General features: G+C 46.5%; 8 protein-coding genes across 12 annotated transcripts; 4 read left to right on the top strand and 4 right to left on the bottom strand.

Moving 5' to 3' along the window:
- Positions 1 to 64: 64 nt before the first annotated feature.
- On the bottom strand, positions 65 to 3,835 carry LOC108156550 (testis-specific zinc finger protein topi). Of its 3 annotated transcripts, none has more exons than XM_033389332.1 (5): positions 3,675 to 3,835; positions 2,689 to 3,101; positions 1,610 to 2,618; positions 380 to 1,535; positions 65 to 293 (listed from the first exon to the last, which is right to left on the bottom strand). In XM_033389332.1, the coding sequence occupies exons 2-4, from the start codon at positions 3,095 to 3,097 to the stop codon at positions 386 to 388; spliced, it is 2,568 nt and encodes an 855-aa protein (XP_033245223.1). In that variant the 5' UTR covers positions 3,098 to 3,101; positions 3,675 to 3,835; the 3' UTR covers positions 65 to 293; positions 380 to 385. The 3 variants fall into 3 exon arrangements, with proteins under 3 accessions (XP_033245223.1, XP_033245225.1, XP_017143558.1); XM_033389334.1 differs by lacking the exon at positions 3,675 to 3,835 and having other exon boundaries at positions 380 to 1,200; positions 1,264 to 1,535; positions 2,689 to 3,300; XM_017288069.2 differs by lacking the exon at positions 3,675 to 3,835 and having other exon boundaries at positions 2,689 to 3,301.
- A 205-nt stretch (positions 3,836 to 4,040) lies between these two features.
- LOC108156552 (formin-like protein 3) lies at positions 4,041 to 6,537 on the top strand. Of its 2 annotated transcripts, none has more exons than XM_017288072.2 (4): positions 4,041 to 4,124; positions 4,800 to 5,243; positions 5,307 to 6,179; positions 6,244 to 6,537. In XM_017288072.2, exons 2-4 carry the CDS (start codon positions 4,809 to 4,811, stop codon positions 6,406 to 6,408), a joined length of 1,473 nt encoding a protein of 490 aa, XP_017143561.1. In that variant the 5' UTR covers positions 4,041 to 4,124; positions 4,800 to 4,808; the 3' UTR covers positions 6,409 to 6,537. The 2 variants fall into 2 exon arrangements, with proteins under 2 accessions (XP_017143561.1, XP_017143560.1); XM_017288071.2 differs by lacking the exon at positions 4,041 to 4,124 and adding an exon at positions 4,461 to 4,705.
- Positions 6,538 to 6,660: 123 nt separating this feature from the next.
- Positions 6,661 to 7,674, top strand: LOC108156553 (flavin reductase (NADPH)). Its single transcript, XM_017288073.2, has 2 exons — positions 6,661 to 6,895; positions 6,949 to 7,674. The coding sequence occupies exons 1-2, from the start codon at positions 6,823 to 6,825 to the stop codon at positions 7,488 to 7,490; spliced, it is 615 nt and encodes a 204-aa protein (XP_017143562.1). The 5' UTR covers positions 6,661 to 6,822; the 3' UTR covers positions 7,491 to 7,674.
- Positions 7,675 to 8,183: 509 nt separating this feature from the next.
- Positions 8,184 to 10,554, bottom strand: LOC108155370 (N-alpha-acetyltransferase 80). Of its 2 annotated transcripts, XM_017286134.2 has the most exons (3): positions 10,156 to 10,554; positions 9,425 to 9,539; positions 8,184 to 9,336 (listed from the first exon to the last, which is right to left on the bottom strand). In XM_017286134.2, exons 2-3 carry the CDS (start codon positions 9,455 to 9,457, stop codon positions 8,833 to 8,835), a joined length of 537 nt encoding a protein of 178 aa, XP_017141623.1. In that variant the 5' UTR covers positions 9,458 to 9,539; positions 10,156 to 10,554; the 3' UTR covers positions 8,184 to 8,832. The 2 variants fall into 2 exon arrangements, with proteins under 2 accessions (XP_017141623.1, XP_017141624.1); XM_017286135.2 differs by lacking the exon at positions 9,425 to 9,539 and having other exon boundaries at positions 10,156 to 10,551.
- Positions 10,555 to 10,623: 69 nt separating this feature from the next.
- LOC108155368 (mediator of RNA polymerase II transcription subunit 6) lies at positions 10,624 to 12,123 on the top strand. Its single transcript, XM_017286132.2, has 4 exons — positions 10,624 to 11,318; positions 11,374 to 11,548; positions 11,602 to 11,707; positions 11,770 to 12,123. The coding sequence occupies exons 1-4, from the start codon at positions 11,116 to 11,118 to the stop codon at positions 12,060 to 12,062; spliced, it is 777 nt and encodes a 258-aa protein (XP_017141621.1). The 5' UTR covers positions 10,624 to 11,115; the 3' UTR covers positions 12,063 to 12,123.
- LOC108155366 lies at positions 12,060 to 14,226 on the bottom strand. Its single transcript, XM_017286130.2, has 3 exons — positions 13,379 to 14,226; positions 12,447 to 13,316; positions 12,060 to 12,383 (listed from the first exon to the last, which is right to left on the bottom strand). Exons 1-3 carry the CDS (start codon positions 13,953 to 13,955, stop codon positions 12,154 to 12,156), a joined length of 1,677 nt encoding a protein of 558 aa, XP_017141619.1. The 5' UTR covers positions 13,956 to 14,226; the 3' UTR covers positions 12,060 to 12,153.
- A 665-nt stretch (positions 14,227 to 14,891) lies between these two features.
- Positions 14,892 to 16,718, top strand: LOC108155369 (synaptosomal-associated protein 25). Its single transcript, XM_017286133.2, has 2 exons — positions 14,892 to 16,351; positions 16,413 to 16,718. Exon 1 carries the CDS (start codon positions 15,210 to 15,212, stop codon positions 15,843 to 15,845), a length of 636 nt encoding a protein of 211 aa, XP_017141622.1. The 5' UTR covers positions 14,892 to 15,209; the 3' UTR covers positions 15,846 to 16,351; positions 16,413 to 16,718.
- A 98-nt stretch (positions 16,719 to 16,816) lies between these two features.
- LOC108155367 (mannose-6-phosphate isomerase) lies at positions 16,817 to 18,705 on the bottom strand. The gene is made up of 3 exons (XM_017286131.2): positions 18,604 to 18,705; positions 17,594 to 18,185; positions 16,817 to 17,542 (listed from the first exon to the last, which is right to left on the bottom strand). Exons 2-3 carry the CDS (start codon positions 18,168 to 18,170, stop codon positions 16,929 to 16,931), a joined length of 1,191 nt encoding a protein of 396 aa, XP_017141620.1. The 5' UTR covers positions 18,171 to 18,185; positions 18,604 to 18,705; the 3' UTR covers positions 16,817 to 16,928.
- Between the last annotated feature and the right edge of the window lie 40 nt (positions 18,706 to 18,745).

The raw sequence follows: 18,745 nt of genomic DNA, 5'->3' as shown, positions 1-18,745 counted from the left end.
GTGCGACCCTCAGAAAAATACCGAAATATACCGTCTCATTTTCAAAATATACCGATGAAAAACTAAAAGAAAGAAGGATAAATATATATTTTAGCTAATACTAAAATTGTAGGTGATATTTTTTGTCTGGCGATATGAATATGGATATCTCTGTGGGATTTATCATCCACAGATTTGTTTTTCACAGTTCGGATCAAATTGGCGATGGACAGGGTAGTTGCAAAAATCATATCGGTATTTTTGTGCGATAAGCGCATGCACTTATATTTCAAGCCGCAGAACGATTTGGCGACCTGTTTAAAATAAAAAGAATATATAAATATATTTACACAATTTTACAGGTACGATTTAAATAAAAAGCATATATAAACATATTTACACAATTTTACAGGTACGAATTTGGATAAAACGGTAGAGATGGATTATTCTTCACCACCACAATTTTACGCTTTGGTCTTTCGGGTTTCACTGGAATCTCCTGTTTCATTAGCTGTGGTTCTGGCTTTGGATCATAAAAAATTGTCATAGTCGGCTCTGGGCTCTCGTAAAAAATTATTTCTTGATCTACATCTTCATTCATGGGCGTGGGCTCAGCCTCCTCCACACACTGCTGAACCTCAAATTGGCTTGAAGTGAATCCATCTATTGGATCGCAATACATTCCGTCTTGTTCTTCCGTACCGAAGTTGTTTGGAAGATCTTCGTCAGGACCGACATGAGATCCTGACGCTTCCGCCGAGTAGCCGTCACCGTCGCCCATTTGCTCTTGCCGGATTCTGGCCTTTGCTGCTTGCGCCGACTCTAGCTGAAACTTCTGCATCTGCATCATAAGACGCGAGTTGGCGTCCAAATGGGAATGTCGTGCACGTATATGCTTGTCCCGGTCTCCGCGTTGGCGAAATGTCTTTGTGCAGAAGAGGCAGCTATATGGTTTCTCGCCAGTGTGGATCCTCTGGTGGTTCTTCAGGGCATCGGCTCGGTAGAACCGCTTGCCGCACTCATTGCACTCGTAGCGCCGCTCCCCGCGATGTATAAGACGGTGCTGATAGAAGACGGAGCCGGTGAGGAAGCGCTTTCCACACACCAAGCAATGATACGGTCGCTCTCCAGTATGACACTTGCGGATGTGATCGTTGAGGTCCGGACGGATGGTGAACTTCCTATCGCAATTGGCCTCTTGGCAGGCGAAGGGCTTGACACCTGTCAGGCCCACGGGAGAGCTGGTGATCGGCCAGGGACAACGCTGACACAGCTGACACTTACCCTGGTGGAAGCGCAAGTGCTGCCACAGATGGCTGGACTGAGTGTACGACTTTCCACAGACGTCGCACAGGTATTGGCGAAGTCGGCCGTTTCCGTAGCTGGGGCCGTTGGTGCGCGTCTCCTTTTCGCGCCTCTTCTTGTTCAGATGCTTCTCCTGGTTATGCCTCTCCACCTCGTGGGCATGTGTGAAGTTGGCATCGCAATATTCGCAGGGCAGCACAAGTGTACTGCCGTCGGCGGTGAGGCGTGGAAAGTAATGGTAGTAGATGTATCTAGGAGTTTGGAGAGAAGAACAATTTGATATGAAAGGGAATGGAATGAGATTGGGAAGTGGATCGACATCTACCGGTGCTCCTGCAGCAGGTCTGTGGTGGAGAACTTCTGCTCGCACACATTGCACACAAAGTACCGAAACAGAGCGACATCCAGCCGCTTGAGTTCCTCGCGCATGAATGTACATTCCGTCTGGAAATGGACACTGGCCTCCTTGGCCGTGATCATTGTAATGCCGCAGGTGGTGCACTCGAAGCGCCTCTCCGCCTCGTGAGCGGCCGAGTGGACAAGCAGCTTCTCAATATCCGCAAATACGTACTCGCAGAACTCGCATTGCAGCACGCTACCGAGGATCAGGGTGCTAGATGGCCCGGCCTCAAACGCTCGCTTCTCTTGCTTCTGATGGACACTTCGTTTCTTTGACTGCACACAAAAGAGAAGCCAGTCCCCCTTCAGCATATGCTTACAGAAATCTTTCTTTTCGGATTTGTTCTCAGCCGTCAGTGGTTCGTATAACTTCGGTTGATCGGGATAATGGACACGGGCATGCTCCATGGCCTTCTTGCTTTGATAGAAGATGCGGCCACAGTCGTTGCACTTTATCACTACGGCCAGGCCGGGGGCAGGCGGAGCCGGGTTCGATGGCGCATTGGCCTGTGGGGTGATCAGGTTCAGGGCATGCTTCTCCATGTGGCGCACCAGGCCAGAGGAATGCACGAACTGCCGATCGCATATACTGCACTCGTTGATCTGCTTGCCGGTCTTCCTGGGCACCAAACTGTCTACGCCCGTGGTGACATCGTACTTCAGTTCGTCCTTCATGTAGCGGCGTAGGCGTATTTGATTTTCCAAGATGATGCGCTCGGTGGCTCGAACATAACGTGGCGCCGGGACCGTTTCCATTTCCGTCGACGTCTTCACTGCTCGTGGCTTATCCTGATGTCCGAATGCCTCACAGACGGTCTTTGCGGCGTCTTCGCATGAACAAATGTGACCGGGAAAGTACACAGCGTCGTACTTGCCACCGCAGTGACGGCACTTGTAGATGCGGGACCCAGTCGATCCCGTGCTCATGCGTTGTGCTGGGGGAAAGAGCAACGAGAACGCAATCTTCTGATATGAGGGATGAGAGGGAATGGGACTGCAGTCTACCTTGAAAGACCGACTCCTCTGTGGTCATCTTACTGTTGGTGACGCCTGCCAAGAATTCGCGTATTTTCATTTGCTCTGTTGCCGGATCAAAATCTCGCTGGCCGTCGGCTTCCTGGAGTATCTGTTTCAGCGCAGGATGCTCCAGAGTGCGCTGAAGAACCACCTCATTGGACATCTGGATGATGGGTGGCGGTGGCGGTGGCGGTGGCCTGGTAAAGAGCTGGACCAGTTCCTCCTGGCCGAGAACTCGCTTCACTTGTCTGTTCCCCTCGCTGGGTGCCAGGACTGTGGCATCCGGCAGGTGGCTGAAATTCAGCTGCGACTCGTCGCCAACTTCAATCTCCGCCAGCGTATACTCACCGGGCACCCCCTCGTTGAGCTCCAAGCTCTCAAAATTCTCGTCAGCCATTGCTCTGCAAGAAGTTTCAAAGTTTTCGGACCAATAAATATTTTTTTTTTTTGTCACTTTCTGACAATTCCGAATTCGAACAAGATTCAATTTTTTTCGGATTAAAATTACGACGACTTTGCCGACACGTTAGAGAATGATTTTGGCCTAGCCCCAAATCCGAAAACTAAATGATTTGACAATTAATGCCAGGCATGAGTATAAATATTTTTGAACGATAGTGGTGAAAGAATCAAAGCCTAACCTCAAAATCGAAGATAGCTTTTATCGAATTAGTTCGATAAACTATGATATTACTGCAATAAAATAAAACTTTTCTATTTGCATCACTTTAGATGGAAAATTCAGGACATATAGCCTTAAGTCCTGAGATTTGCCAGCAATACGTGCTTCATTAATATTTTGATTTGCCCTATATTTATTGATTCTACTTAGTAGAAGATAAGTAAACGAAAAAATTCTACTTTGCTATTCATTGTGTTAAAAAATTTATATATATTTTTAATATGTCTAATAATGGTCTACTTAGTACATGATGATCAGATCAGACAAAAATTACATGCCTGCCATCCCTTACAAATAGTATATGCTCCTTTATTTCCGTTTCAAGAGACCTCACTGGGGGTTGTGCCTTCATGTTAAGATCAGTCCAAGCCCAATATTCTCGAACCAGTTTCCGCTCTCTGCAGACATTAGTCACATACTAGGCAAAATGACAGGTGGAGTACCACTACCGAAACAAAGCTCATGCTCATTGTTTATATTTTCTTTTGGCTCTGGCCTGTCGATGTCGACGCTGCTCTAGGTGATTACCTGGTCCCCAGTTATCAGTGACTCTAGATAAGGCGCTTTGCAAAATGAGTAAACGCCAGGGCCTAACATGACATACCACTGCCGTTAATCAGTCCGACCAACTGCCTTCTGCTGTTCAAACTTGCTCCGGCTGCGGTTACGGCTTCCTTACGTCTGCGATCTTCCCGAGCTCTTGAGAAACATTGGACGGACATTTTCGGTGTACGAGTCAACGGTAATTACGAGGTGTCTTGGACACGAGCTGCATGCTGCTGCTGCCTCTACCAACTGCGTTTGAGAGGTGGCTCTGTGAATTTCCCTGGTGACTGATGAGACAGCTATGAGTCACGCGACCAAACACCAATCCGAATCCCCAAATTGATAAACTTCTTATCTGTAAATTGGCTACAAGATAATGCCCACAGCGCACTGTGGAAACGGGCAGGGGAGGGAGTCCGTGAGTTTGTTCCGAGTGGGCTGTGTGCCAAGTCAGTGGATGGGGCGGCCGTCTTATTGGAACCGTATTAACGCAGTATCCAACTCGTATCCGTATCCGATTCTTTTAGTGTTGGGCGCAGTATGGACGGTTACTCGTACGCGTACATCTCCGAGCCCGTGGAGTTTAGACATGTGGAGGGCAAGGCCCTCGATTTCCGCAAGACGTTCGATGTGCGGGGTCGTGGCACCGACGAAATGCTCCAGCTATACCTACGGAAGGCCAACCTGTCCGACGACCTTGACCGTCTGTCGGCCATTCAGAGACGGGCCTATGTCTATGACATAATTAGGAGCCATAAAGGGCCCGGTTATTGGGTGGTAATGGCCAACAACAACAAAATAGTGCACTACGCAATCATCTCGCCATGTCACATACATTTGACTTGAATGCTGCTGTTCTCTGTCGTTTCAGCCGCCGTCCATGCAAGTAAGTAGCGACGTCTTTGCCCATCCGCCACCTGCCGTACGCCCACCTCCCGCTGTCACAGCCAGAACCACGCCCTACGCCGACAACGCCAGTCTGTACAGCATGAAGAGCTCTTCCTCATCGAACAGCTTGGACCGCTACCTCGGCGCCCCGCCATCAACTGCCATTGCAGGGCCCAGCTTCGCCACAAGCGTCCTGGTCAGCAGCAAGGGGTCCAAGTATGAGATCAGCGGCCCCGTCAACTTTCAGCATGTGTCCGGCGACGTAACGCGGGATCGCACAAGAAACGCCTTCGACCTGAGCGCCGATGCAAACGACAACGTCCTGAGGAAGTACATGATGGAGCGGGGTATTACGGAGGCGGACATAGCGGACATGCGGCGCCAGGATGTCGTCAAGAAGATTGTCCATTCGAACTTCACCTGGATGGTAAGTGGGATCGAGCTGAACAGAAAAGTGCAATTCTTATTGATCAATCTTCTACTAACGCAGCCCAAAAAGCAGGATTTTCAGGCTCAGCCGAAAGTTCAGGAACACCAGCCACGCCCACTCCTCTATGCTACAATTTCAACAAACAATCAGATCACTCCGCCGCCATCACCTCCGCCAACACCACTGATTTTGAAGCCAGGTCCCACACCGAGTTTCGCCAACTACGCCTCGCTCACATCACGCTTTGTGGACATCTCGGATATGGATATGCCTTCTGTGGTGAAGCCAGCAGCTCAGACGCCATTCAGACAGCAGGAGGTTGGGTCAGTTGTTCCCGCCCAGGTTCAGTCTCAGCCACATCAAGTAATGAGGCCGAAAGTGCCTCCGCCGCCATCGGCTGTGACAGCTAACAATACGTACGCGTATCCGGCCGCCATTGACATGCGTCAAGTGCGACCCTCTGGTCCTCCAAAATCAGCGCCCGAAACGTACGCCACGATTGCGCCACAAAGAAAAGCAGGCACAATGCGCATCCCACCACCAGCGCCTCCGAAGCCAACGATTTTGCCCAACACCAGCTCGATGATGGCCGTGCAATACGCAACGGGTTCTAAGCCACCACCGCCTGCACCTCCAATCAAACCAGCACCTTCGATCAAAGCACCAGCTGCGGTCTATGCGCCTCCTCCACCTCCACAGCAAAGGCCGAGTCCAGTTGCATCAGGCATTCCTCCGCCGCCACCCCCAATGCCGGCTGCAACTACATCTGGTGGTCCACCACCACCACCACCGCCGCCGATGCCAGCTTTAACCGCGGGCGGACCTCCAAGAGCAATCCAAAAGTCAGATCTGCCTAAAGCTGCACCCACTGCTTCTGCGGGCGGAGATCGTGATGCGTTCCTGGAGAGTATACGGAATGGAGTGGCACTAAAGGTAACAAATTGATTCCAAATTGACGATCTAATTTCTCACATCCCACTCACACTTGCACTTGCAGAAGGTAGATAAAAAGGCAGCTACAATAAGCGGCATTAAACCACGACCTGAACGAAAAGCAGCACCACCAGCAATGGATTTCATGAGTGAACTGAAGCTTGGACTTACGCTGAGACGTACAAAGAATCCGGCCGAAAATCCATATTCCGATGAATCACAAGCATAGCCGTTAAATATTTAATTGTGGCCGCCGCCACACTTTACAGCACTGGACGAAATACAAGGCTGCCATATTAATAATTTTAAGTTTTAAATACAACTAACCATGACAATTGCCAGCGAAACCATTGTAAATAAATATGACTTCCATGATAGGCATACCTGTGTTATTTCACACTTGATTCTTCATATGCACACATACTCGTAAAACAAGTCTCATATGTGCGTTGTTTTTGCTTGTGTGCGAAGCCACAATCAGCTGACGCCGGTCCCTCAGGTGGGAACACGAAACTACTGGAATTATTTCTGATTTGCTTTCTTGCTGGATAACTAGCATTTGCGCAGTTTTAACAGTGAATTGCAACAAGTGTGGACTTGGGAAAACGCGCAGAGTGCCATTGAGAAGTAAGGAGTCTGAATTATGCAACGCATTGCAGTTATTGGTGGCACCGGCATGACCGGAGAGTGTGCCGTAGACCACGCCATAGAGAAAGGTAGGTATTCTAATTCATCAGAACTTGGACCCTACACGAATCGATTCTTGCAGGTCTGACGGTGCGCCTACTTTATCGTACAGAGGCCACTGTGCCCGAACGTTTCAAATCCAAAGTTCAACTGGTGAAAGGCGATGCCACCAATTACGATGATGTAAAGCGCTTGATTGACGGCGTGGATGGCGTCTGTGTTGTTCTGGGCACCCGTAACAAACTGGAGGCCACCACCGAACTATCACGTGGCACGGAGAACCTCATTAAGGCAATGAAGGAGGAAAAGCTCACCAAGTTCTCCATTGTCATGTCTTCGTTCTTGTGGCGTCCCCTTAACGAGGTGCCCGCTGTATTTCACCGTTTGAACGAGGAACATAAGCGCATGCTGGATTTGACAAAGGCCTCGGGATTGGATTGGATTGCCATTCTGCCACCTCACATTGCCGACGAACCGGCCAGTGGATATACCGTGGTTTACGACGAGGCACCAGGACGTCTAGTTTCCAAATACGATCTAGGAAAGTTCATTGTTGATAGCCTGGACCAGCCGGAGCATTATGGAAAGGTTTGCGGCATCGGCAAAAGCCCAAAAAGTGCCTGAAGCAATCCATCATAAATAATCAAATACAAATCCGACTGCTGTGCATATAAATGCGAAATCATTTCGGATGTCTAGAATATTCATATTCAAGCCTGTTAAAGTCAAACTAACCATCTATATAAGTACATACCTATATGTAATGTGAGCGAACGCACAATAAAACTTTCCATTCTGAATAATTTAATTGAAATTACGTGCAATATCGTGTCAGTTGGCATCGAACGCTTAGAATTTGAAAACATTAGCACCTGTCGCATTAAACGACGGGCAGGTATTTTAAAAATGTGTAACCATAAAAAACCCGTAGAACCCCAGGCCAAAACAGCTTCCGCTTTCAGAGAAATGCCAAGAACAAATTGGCGTACGCCACAGAGAGAGAGAGAGAGACTCGCGACAGTTTTCTGGCAGTCGAGATCTCTCTTCGCCCCTTACATCATGCTGGTGTTTATTTTTGTGTAAGAATTTTGCATGACGCTCGCTGGGCAGCCGACCGACATGCTAGCGGGCCCCCGTCAAATATAGCTGCATAAAAATAACGCCACACACCAGCAGACCATCAATTCATAGATGTCGCAACCGTGAACTTGAACTTGTCAGAACAGATGAACAGTCTGATGTGCATACATAATTCATTATACAGGAAGATGCTTCCGCCGTGAGACGGGGACTTCCGACCAGGAACAGACTTGAGGCTTTTTTGGCATTTACAATTTCTTACATATCTTTATTATAAGTTATTGCCTTCGTTGAGTGCTTAATGCTAGGGCTTCGATATGTTTCTATGCTATGTTTCGTTTGGAAGATACTTGAGCTATTTTCTTAGCTTATTATCATCATAGGCAGGTAGTTATTCGTCTAGAAAGCAATTATGCACACGCTTGAGCAAACACTAGTAACACATCATCAGAAGTTCACACAACTTATTTTACATACAAATACCTCATTTAGGATTAGGATAACATCTGTAGTACCATGCCTTAAACAAACGGATTAAAAAAAAAAATAAACAAAACAAATCGGTTTGAATTTTGTCATACAAAAAGAACCAAAAAGTTTACAAAATACACGCGGAAAGTATTATTAAAAAATCAACACAAGCGTATCATGAAATGAATATTGCTTATCGGTTTAATGGAATCAAAAGCTTATGCTGCAACTACCAATGCGCGTGTGGCATTGTGGCACATTCCCCTAAATTGGTAAAATGCGATCAGACTACGGCACAGCTGCTGGCAGGTGAACCTTTTACCAAATTTGACTAGTTAACGGCCACAGGCTGCTGCTGTTCCTGCTCGGCACTGTTCAACGTAGCCAATCTCACTACTACTACTGGCGTTGATGTCTATAAGACCTTCTTCATGTATTTCTTTTTGGCATTTTGTAAGCTGGGCAACTCGCAGTGACGCGGCCCGTACATGGAGACGGGCGCACAATATTCATAGCCGATGCGTTCGTAGAAGCCATCCTGATCGATGGTTGATAGGTAAATTGTCTTCAGGTCGAGCACAACTCGACAATAGTCCTCGGAAAATTTCATGATCAGTTTTCCGAATCCCTGGCCGCGGTAGCTCTTGTCTACAACAACAGACTCTACAAAGCAGGCCTTCTTCTTGGCCGTGATCGGGCTGAGCTTGAGGTGCGCTATAACCCGGCACATGCCCTCTGTGGTGAGGACCAAACTACATGGCAATGTGTCGCAGGAAGCCTCCAAGGACCTCATTCGCGCCGTCTCGGATCTGGGCCATTCGGCATTGATCAGAGCACAGGTGTCCTTCATCAGCTCCGGATAGTTGTGTATGGGCACCACATTGAACGGGCTGCCAGTAACGTTGAACGGTGGAAGCCCCTGTAATTAAAATAGTGTTAGTATATCCGATACACTTGGCGGACGGAGAGTGGATGCTGTAATAGATTCGGTGCTGCTGATCGTTTACTTCATAATACGGCTCCGGTTTTATGTAGCGCATATCGCTGAAACTGACAATGAGACTGGGCTGGGCCGGACCTACTGTCGTTGTGCCCGCTTAAGGTATGAAAGGGTGCAACAATCTAGAAGAGAATAGAACAGAATTGTTTCTTTTCGCTGACCAACTTTTAGCACACTGAACATATTTATGGGTAATATACACAGGAAATACACATAATATATGGTATGGGTTAGGACAGCATCAGAAAAAGAAACATGCCCACACTGCCAGCAGTTTACCGTCCACTGGGACTCAGGGCTAAAATGCTGGCAGTGCTATCGGCGCAGGACAAGGAGTGCAGGAATTTGGAATAATCAGCATCAAAGAATACAAAACGTATTGCCACTGAAACAGCACACACACACGCACACGAAACATACGTATGTGTGTACATATATGTACATATCTATACAATATTTTCGCAAATCAAGGTGAGGCGTAAAAAAAAGAACGTTCTCATACATGTACACGAGACTATGTGCGTTGCGGCATTGACTGGCCGCCTACAAAAACATACGTACATATGTACACAAATATATGGAATCAACTAATTATAATGGATGTGTGCAGATGATCAAGGCTGTGGCGCCAAGAGTCGCCTATGTACAAATGAAGTGGAAGTGGGTGCCCGCCAACCTGGGCACGCACCAGTACACACACTTTGTTTAACAATTGTTATTGATTTTATGATAGGTTACCATTGCGAAAGCTCGTCGCTGCTGTGTCTTTGATTCCTCCCGTGCGCCACGACGAAGTGAACAGAACAAACTGATATGGTTCCCAATATTGAGGATGAAATGGGCCAAGTTCTCTGACCGTTTATAGAGCGTGAGAGCGGCAAACAAACTTTAATATGAGTGCTTATTGTTTGCTTGTATTTGTAGCAGCAGCGGCATCGGGTACTGTGTGTTTCGCTCGGTCAGCCAGCTGTTTGACCAAAAAGTGTGTGTGTGTGTGTGGCGCGTATAGTAATTTGCGCGCCCGGAAAATTGAATATCAGTTTGATTTAAAACGGAATGTTTTTATTTTTAAACTCATTTATATATGTAGCTGAGCGCTGCTTCTTCTTGGCCTGGCCTGCCATCTCGGTCCGAACAGACGGCGCTGCCATCCCGTTCCAAACAGACCGGCGCTGCCCACTCGGCTGAGCGGCGAGTGCTGCCCACTCGGCACAAGCAAAAACAGAGTATAAACAAAATCGAAACAAAAACAGTGTATTTGTTTGTTGGGAGAAAAGTGCATACGGATGGCATGGCATGGAGCATGCAGATAGCGGAAAACACTCGAATCCCAGTTTGTTGGTTCACTTACAATATTCTCGCGGAGTTTTTCGGAGCAGACACAGTAGCGAAAATATACGCGACAGCGGGACTAAATTATTTATTACACAACAAATAAATCAAAAAAGGCATCAGCGTACTGCTAAACGTTTAAAAGTGGCAGCGTTCTGCTAAAAATAGGTTGTAAACAAACCGAGAAATAGGAAAGAAGCGCGCTCTGCGTCATTGACCCACTAAATTGCATCTGTCATTGCCAACGTCGTCGTCGTCGCCGGCGAAAGAACGCGCTATCTTTGTTGCCCCTCAAAGCAAACCGAAGCCAAGTGCAAGAGCTGTTGTAACCTCTTCAGTAGCAGGAGCACGTGCAGTTTGGCAGCCATGGCGAACCGACAAATGGCCCAAGCCAATGCCAATGCGCCAGAGAACCATCTGCGGCTATCCTGGCATGACACCCAGATGATGGCCACGCTGAGCCCCCAGACTGTCATGGACTACTTCTGCCGCAAATCCAATCCGTTCTACGACCATTTGTGCAACAACGAGACGATACGGATGCAGCGGCTGGGACCCGAGCATCTGCAGTAGGTTCGCTCTTCATCCACTAATCCACTTGGCTAATGATAACTTTATTTGCAGCAACATGATTGGACTGGAGTACATCTTACTGCATGTGGCCGAACCCATTCTGTATGTGATACGCAAACAGCATCGTCACAATCCCTCGGAAGCGACACCCATTGCCGACTACTACATAATTGGAGGCACTGTTTACAAGGCGCCCGATTTGGCAAACGTCATCAATGCACGCATAGTATGTACTCCATTAATGTACTCTTGAGCTAAGCTAAGCCCATTTGCTTTCAGCTCAACACAGTCGTCAATCTTCAGTCTGCCTTCGAGGAGGCCAGCAGCTATGCCCGGTATCACCCCAGCAAAGGATACACCTGGGATTTTTCCTCCAACAAAGTTTGTAAGCATCAATACTTGTTTGCAAATTCTCTGTTTTCTGTTTAAGTCGAAAATTTTCTGCAGTGTCCGACAAGTCCAAGTCGGACAAAAAAGATGCCAGCGCTGTGAAGGATGAAAATAGCGGCACTCTGTTCCAGAAGCAACGTGTGGACATGCTGCTGGCCGAATTGTTACGCAAGTTTCCACCGCCCATCCCTCCCATGCTACAGAATCTCCAGCAGCAGCCCTTGGCAGCGGGGGATGAAATGACACCCGGCGGAATCAATGCAACCGATATGAACAATGCCACGGGGCCGCTGGATATAAAGACAGAGGGTGTGGACATGAAACCCCCACCCGAAAAGAAGTCCAAGTGATTATGTAAGTGTGTATTTTTGTTCGTCGGTTGTTGGAGATTAAATTACACTGGAACTAAGACTTAGCTAGAGTAAAGACAAAATGTTTGATTTAATCCTTAGCACTCGGTGCTTCATCTTTAGCGGCGACCTTCATGGTCTGACTCTTCGAGTGCATCGTCATGCAGTGGTTGGTGTACTCCAGTATACTCTTGAACGGCTGCTTGCAGATGTTGCATGGCACAGTCTTTGTGGGCGTACGGTAAACACCAGCATGGGCAACGTTCTTTGGCGCCTTTTTCACGGACGGCGGTCCCATGGCCTTGGCTCCATTAGGGGCAGCTAGAATGGTAGATAAAAGCGTTAGAACAGTTCCATCCTGTCTTTAGATAACTTAAAGCTTACCCTTTCCAATTGGTTGTGTAATTTGAAGACGTGGTGCCTTGTGTGCATTCAAAACTGGTGGACCACCGCCACCTACAGTAGCTATTTTAGGTAGCTGCGCCTTCTTCACATGATTAAGTTCTGTGAACTCCAGCTTGCGCTTTTCGGCTGGTGGTATTTTGTCACAGTTCTGCATCAGATGAATGTGCAGAGTACGCTCCAGGGCGAAGTTCTTGTCGCAGAACGGGCAACGATTCTTGCTCCCGCCAGTGGCACTCGGATTGCCGTTTAGTCTCTTTAGGGTCTTGGGTCCATTCTCTACCATGTCGTGCATGCGAACATGCATATCGTGCAGGCTCTTCACACGGAAAGTGGCTCCGCAAGACTTGCAATTGAAGACTGCATCAGATGCGGGCTGAGTTGGGGCCTTCGAAGCGGCTGGTATGACATTTTTGGGACAACTTTTCCCTGTGGTGGATATGGACATGCGCGAAATGCCAGATTTGGTCTTGGGTATAGGCAAAACGCTCCGGCGGCTTACTAATAGCCCGCCGCCTGCGCCCATCTTGCGGGATGGACTGTTCAGCGTAGTTTTCACTACAACGGACATGCGTTGTTTGAAGGAGTAGGTGCGCGTCTCGACAGCGCTTGTTGGCAACATTGAGCGTCGTGGACGCGGCAAGGTCCCAGAAGCTTTAGGAAGTAACGATACTCGCTTTTTGGTGGGTTCGAAAGTTAATGGTTTCGTCGACGGATTCATGGCGCTGGATATCTTTAGAGCCTTGGAAAGCAGCTCGGAGACTTCGTTGACAACATCAGCGACTGGGGGAGTCTCTTTTACATCTTTAACTTCTGGAGAACAAGCGAGAACCGACGAATCCTCATTGGACACTGAAAACCGGATCGGTTTAACACAGAATTACGGGAATACTGGGGATAGGGACAAGACTCACCTTCGGTAATGTTCTCTAGGACCACATTTGCACTTAAAGGGTAAACGGTGTTGAGGATATTCGGCTTAGCAACCTCCTGCATTGAGACTTCATCCGAGGTGGAGTCTTCAGTCTTCAAAGTATTGAATTTCACGGTGGTACCCGTCAGTTCCAAGGAGCTGGAAATTGTTGAATTATTACCGCCTGGATTCTCATCGGGCAGTGAGTTCTCCTTGTTCTCCGCATTATCCATTTCGACAGGCATTGCCAGCGACTCTGCTGCCATGATTTTCTTTGAGGGAGTTGAGCTCAAAGCGTTGTGCTTGTTCAACAAGCAGTAGTCGAATGGTTTCAATGGCGAGTTTGGCTCGGAGTGGTGCAGATCCTGGAGGACGGCCCGTTTCATCTCCGTATCTTCTACAGTCTTGTCCAAATTGGCTTCCATCTTGGAGCTGTGCACCTCCATATATTGACTGTTGTGGCTACCCACTGCAGATTGCCATTTGCTGACACTGGACAGCGTGTCGTCAGCATCAAAGGACAAGTACATGGAAATACTTTCCTCGTTGGCCGCGTTCGAGCGACGGGAGTCGTCCATTACTGTCCTCGTTATTTAGTTTCGTCTGGTTAATAATTTGCCCAATTGGCTACTCAAAGTAAATTTGATTTGTCAAAAAGAAACGCCACTAACAATGAAAAACAATTTGCGAACGCCAGAACCGACGCTGTACCAAAAACAAAGCCGCTAATATTTTAAAAAGATTTTCCAACACTAGTCATTCGAAAAAATTCAATAAATATCAATAATTTTCTTAGCTCTTATTTCCCGAGACACACTCGACACGACACAACTATATACTGAATATGATAAAATAAACTAATTCAGCACTTGAAAGTTTTTCATTTCGTCGCCTTCTTTGATTGACGAAAACTATATAATACCGTATTTTTGAAAATGAGACGGTATATTTCAGTAGTCAGCCGTATATTTTATCCTTGTTCTCTTTTTCACAAAATGGCCATTGCGCATACCCTAGGGTAGAGGGTATTATAGAATTTAGGAAATGCTTGTCATCCGTGGATCCAATGGCCATACTCAATGCGGATGCCTGATGCCAGCAAAGACGTAAAATCCCATACACACTGCGTTACACACTGACCTCTTTCCTTAAACCTTATTTTAAAAATAAGTACTTTAAATTAATAAATCTTGTAGGAAATTAGCTCATCATTCGAAAATGTGCTCAGCGCTGAGAGTCCTATTTAGCTATATCAAATCGAATATTCAAATCAAGTAATATGGTTCCAATCCTTGACGGGGAACGATTAACACTTTGTTGGCCAAGGGGTATTTTAATATATTACCGAAAATAATGACAATTTCAGGTGAAAGATATCATGGTCCTTTTTTAAGTAAAGATGAATGATAGGATGGAGAATTATTATTATTAGTATTAGTATTTTCGGCGGCTTAACTCATGTTTAAATAAATGGGGTTTAAGTGGGCTAAGCTCTTTTTTTTCAGACGGGTGGTCAGACCGATATACCGATAAATTCACTGTTGATGTATATACAAAAATTCGCGTTGGATGAGAAAAATCTTATTTGCCAAAATCTATTACAAGTAAATACTGTTGCTGAATTTTGATAACAAGTTCCTGTAAGTCCACAAACGAGCTGAAACCTACCAAACCACATATCTGCGCACCAGTACAGACACAGTCGACACAAGCATCCGGGATTTTTTGATTGTGTGTGACTCACTGGGAACACAGATTTCCCCCAAACACTAGACAACATCGAAGTCGCACCCACTTGTTAAGTCATCAGTTTGAGGCAATCAAGTCTAAAAATGGCTGCTGTGGAGAACGAACCGCGCACAGAGCTCCAGGAGCTGCAGCTGAAGTCAGCTACAGTGGCAGATGAATCGCTGGAAAGCACCCGCCGCATGCTGAGTCTCATGGACGAAAGCAAGGAGGCGGGCATTCGTACCCTGGTAGCCCTTGATGATCAGGGAGAGCAGCTGGATCGCATCGAGGAGGGAATGGACCGCATCAATGCTGACATGCGAGAGGCCGAAAAGAATCTCAGCGGCATGGAGAAGTGCTGCGGCATCTGCGTAATACCCTGGAAGAAGGTGAACATAAAAGACGATGGAGACAGCGCCTGGAAGGGCAACGACGATGGCAAAGTTGTGGCCAGTCAGCCCCAAAGAGTGATCGATGAGCGCGAGCGCGGTGGCATGGGTGCACCTGCACAGTCTGGCTATGTGGCACGAATAACCAACGATGCACGCGAGGATGAAATGGACGAGAATCTGGGCCAAGTAAACTCAATGCTGGGCAACTTGCGCAACATGGCCCTGGACATGGGATCTGAGCTGGAGAATCAAAACAAGCAAGTCGATCGTATCAACGCCAAGGGCGATGCCAACAACGTTCGCATGGATGGCGTGAACAAGCGCGCAAACAACCTGCTCAAGAGTTAAATATGCACAAAGAAAACGGACTCGTATCTCAAATCAATAACCAAGCCGATAACCCAATCCCCCAGATTAATTCGAACCCTTCTTTACTTCTGCCCTTATGGGAAGAAAAGCAAATGTTATGGGCACAAAACTGTAGCAGTTGTAGAAGCCAGTGGTTGCTACCCCGATATTTATACTATATATTATATACATATACAAGTAGAAGAAGAAAACTGGACTATACTATGCAACAAACCCATCTATACACTATACAAGCACTCCTTTGTACAACCAACTGAAGGTACCAATTACTTACGTTCGACTACTAAATGTACATTTATGCGAAAAGCAAAGCCCAATTACTACTGTTACTATTACTATACATGTGTACAAACAAAAGCAACCGACCCGAGCGTTGCGGAGCCCAATTTTACTGAGATTTACCTTATAATGTACTCTGTTTTTGGTACACACTTTTTGAGGCATTTTACCTATGGAACTTGTGGAACACATACTATACTATAAACGTAACTATTGAGATAAATATGAATGTAATGTACTATTGATGTATTTATGTACAACCCGTAGACCCGAACCGAGTCCCCGATATCCGCCGCACAGGCACGGCATCTGAAGTCACTTGCTCTCATCCGGAGGATATGAAGCAAATTTAAGGTGTGGTGGGTGTCATATCGTAGCCAATTTTATGAATCGTTTGTTATACATTTATCTTATGGATATGGAACCCCTTGTTTATTGAATTGATCACTTGAAATTTTTGGTCCAAAACGTTCTATTGAATGAATACGAATTGAGATTTGAACTTCGCGGAAATCGTACAATTATATAGTTTAATTATTTCCCAAATAAACATAGACATCAGCCCAGTTTCAACCAACTAGTTTAAGTAAATGGAAATTGTTGTTTTGAATTGTCTCAAGACAAGATATTGCTCGTTAATTAATGTATGTATTATGAATGTCTGTATTGTATACTGATTAGATAACTTATTTTATTGCTTCTATTATTGCCACATAGCTGTTAAATTGCAATTATATGAAATCAAATGAATTTATTGCACTTTACAGAAGGTTTGGATTACAATTATGCCACTCGAAAATAGTTGTATGTCGCTATATAGCAGGTGAAGTTTTCGCCACAATCTTCGGCTGGGGAAAATTCAATTTCCGGCGCTGCCTCCACTGGAATGTAGACAATGCTGCCGCGCGTCAACACAATCTCTTTGAGGCCGGCACTGGTGTTTAGCCGCAATGTGCGCGAGCCCTCAAGCGTTATGAGAATGGACCCGTATGGCTGAACTTGCAACTTATAGTTCTCAACGGTATGCTTAATGGCCACATGAATCACCGCAAAGTCGTCCACGGGTGGGACGTACACCTGGACGTTTTCGTCAATGTGATAGGGCAAGAAGAGCTTGCGGCCAGCGTCTGCGCCCTCAAAGATGACAGAGGCAATCAACTGCTCTACGTCTTTATACTTTGGCGTGAGCCCAGCGCGTATCACATTGTCCGAGCAGGCCATACACTCGACGCAGTCGCCGTCCAGATACGCGTGAATCTCATTGGCACCCAGGTAAATGGCTTGGCCCGGTTGCAAGTGTACCAGATTCAAGAAGAAAAGCGATAGCACGCCCACATCCCCAGGAAAGTCCGCGTTGATCTTGTTGAACACGTTCAGAAGCTCATTGAATTTCAGTTCTGTAAGAAAATAGTTTACATGGGGGTCTACCTGGATTTAGTTGGACTTACCTCTCTGATAGTTTTTGGCTATATCTTTAATGCACTTGGCCACGTCAGCCTCTTTAGAATTCATCAGCTTCTCATAGCACAGTTTAAGGGTCTCGGAACTGGGACTTTGATGCAGTTTATCCACAGCCTCCTTGCCGATGAGCTTTGAAAGGGGCTGGAACTCGTCAATAAAGTCTCGAATGTCCTCGACGGGCTGGAATCCAACTAGAGCCACAAACGGAGTCAAAGCTATGGCCAACTCTGGCTTGTGATTGTCGTCCTTGTAGATCTCTGGACGTTCCTTGTGCAAGCGTTCGGCCTCGCATTTATTTGGATGAACTTGTATGCTCAGGGCTTTGCTTATGCTCAGCACCTTGAACAGGTACGGCAAGTCCTTTTTCAGCACCCGATCCAAAGTCTCGCCAGTTTCCTTCACCACTGACACCCCACAGATGTGTGTGCCCATCCACATTTCCGCATAGCTCTCCTCCTCATTCAGCGTAAAGTCCGGATCGTTGGCCATGGCCAGTTGGGCGACGGCCGAGTTGATCCCCTTGCGTCCCCAATCATAGTTTTTTACCCAACCAGTTAGCTCCATTTTCGTGTGCCCTGACTGAAAGAAAAAGAAAACTTGGGATAACAGCTGTTTTGGACGCTACAAAAGCTCGCCGAGCGAGAAAGAAGCAAAGCTTTTGTGTGGGCTTGCAGGCTGATAAAAAAGCATAGCACAGTTTGTCGCCGTCGGTCGTGGAAACTACTTTCTCTGTTCTCACCGCATTCGCAAATTCGAACACACACGTAACTTCACTTTACTTGACATTTTACATACATGCACGCCAGTTTGCGACATGACCTTCATCTGACCTGCGTCTAGACACGGAAAAATGACCTTAAAATGACCTGCGTCTAGACACGGCCTTTTTCAAGAATTTTTTTTTTTATCAAATCAATCGTTTTTACTTGATTTTTAATCAATAAAATACTAATCACGATTTCTGTGCTAATCACCGCTACCGTAATTAATTACTTACCCAAGGTCTAAAAAGCGATATAAAAAAAACTTGAATTTTGCCGAAAATATATAATTTTGTTGAATAAGTAAACAAACCCTCTGGCAGCCCACTTATTTAAGAGTTGCCACACTACTAATTTAAAAACAAAAACAAAAAACAA

This window comes from Drosophila miranda, chromosome 2, assembly GCF_003369915.1.
Source record: "Drosophila miranda strain MSH22 chromosome 2, D.miranda_PacBio2.1, whole genome shotgun sequence".
NCBI lineage: Eukaryota > Metazoa > Arthropoda > Insecta > Diptera > Drosophilidae > Drosophila > Drosophila miranda.
The sequence above is the reverse complement of the archived record's forward strand: the minus strand, read 5'-3'. Positions and strand labels throughout refer to the sequence as shown.

What these genes read in the sequence shown, in the direction of transcription:
- LOC108156553 (XM_017288073.2), top strand. Translation starts at nt 6,823, where the DNA reads ATGCAACGCATTGCAGTTATTGGTGGCACCGGCATGACCGGAGAGTGT. An exon ending in AGACCACGCCATAGAGAAAG is followed by an intron (nt 6,896 to 6,948) that starts GTAGGTATTCTA and finishes CGATTCTTGCAG; the next exon opens with GTCTGACGGTGCGCCTACTT.
- LOC108156552 (XM_017288071.2), top strand. Translation starts at nt 4,469, where the DNA reads ATGGACGGTTACTCGTACGCGTACATCTCCGAGCCCGTGGAGTTTAGA. An exon ending in AAGGGCCCGGTTATTGGGTG is followed by an intron (nt 4,706 to 4,799) that starts GTAATGGCCAAC and finishes CTGTCGTTTCAG; the next exon opens with CCGCCGTCCATGCAAGTAAG. An exon ending in GGAATGGAGTGGCACTAAAG is followed by an intron (nt 6,180 to 6,243) that starts GTAACAAATTGA and finishes TTGCACTTGCAG; the next exon opens with AAGGTAGATAAAAAGGCAGC.
- LOC108155370 (XM_017286134.2), bottom strand. Translation starts at nt 9,457, where the DNA reads ATGCGCTACATAAAACCGGAGCCGTATTATGAA. An exon ending in AACCGGAGCCGTATTATGAA is followed by an intron (nt 9,337 to 9,424) that starts GTAAACGATCAG and finishes TTTTAATTACAG; the next exon opens with GGGCTTCCACCGTTCAACGT.
- LOC108155368 (XM_017286132.2), top strand. Translation starts at nt 11,116, where the DNA reads ATGGCGAACCGACAAATGGCCCAAGCCAATGCCAATGCGCCAGAGAAC. An exon ending in CTGGGACCCGAGCATCTGCA is followed by an intron (nt 11,319 to 11,373) that starts GTAGGTTCGCTC and finishes CTTTATTTGCAG; the next exon opens with CAACATGATTGGACTGGAGT. An exon ending in TTTTTCCTCCAACAAAGTTT is followed by an intron (nt 11,708 to 11,769) that starts GTAAGCATCAAT and finishes AATTTTCTGCAG; the next exon opens with TGTCCGACAAGTCCAAGTCG.
- LOC108155369 (XM_017286133.2), top strand. Translation starts at nt 15,210, where the DNA reads ATGGCTGCTGTGGAGAACGAACCGCGCACAGAGCTCCAGGAGCTGCAG.
- LOC108155367 (XM_017286131.2), bottom strand. Translation starts at nt 18,170, where the DNA reads ATGGAGCTAACTGGTTGGGTAAAAAACTATGATTGGGGACGCAAGGGG. An exon ending in AGCCAAAAACTATCAGAGAG is followed by an intron (nt 17,543 to 17,593) that starts GTAAGTCCAACT and finishes ATTTTCTTACAG; the next exon opens with AACTGAAATTCAATGAGCTT.
- LOC108155366 (XM_017286130.2), bottom strand. Translation starts at nt 13,955, where the DNA reads ATGGACGACTCCCGTCGCTCGAACGCGGCCAACGAGGAAAGTATTTCC. An exon ending in CCTAGAGAACATTACCGAAG is followed by an intron (nt 13,317 to 13,378) that starts GTGAGTCTTGTC and finishes TCCGGTTTTCAG; the next exon opens with TGTCCAATGAGGATTCGTCG. An exon ending in TACACAACCAATTGGAAAGG is followed by an intron (nt 12,384 to 12,446) that starts GTAAGCTTTAAG and finishes CTACCATTCTAG; the next exon opens with CTGCCCCTAATGGAGCCAAG.
- LOC108156550 (XM_033389332.1), bottom strand. Translation starts at nt 3,097, where the DNA reads ATGGCTGACGAGAATTTTGAGAGCTTGGAGCTCAACGAGGGGGTGCCC. An exon ending in AGAGGAGTCGGTCTTTCAAG is followed by an intron (nt 2,619 to 2,688) that starts GTAGACTGCAGT and finishes TCTTTCCCCCAG; the next exon opens with CACAACGCATGAGCACGGGA. An exon ending in GACCTGCTGCAGGAGCACCG is followed by an intron (nt 1,536 to 1,609) that starts GTAGATGTCGAT and finishes CCAAACTCCTAG; the next exon opens with ATACATCTACTACCATTACT.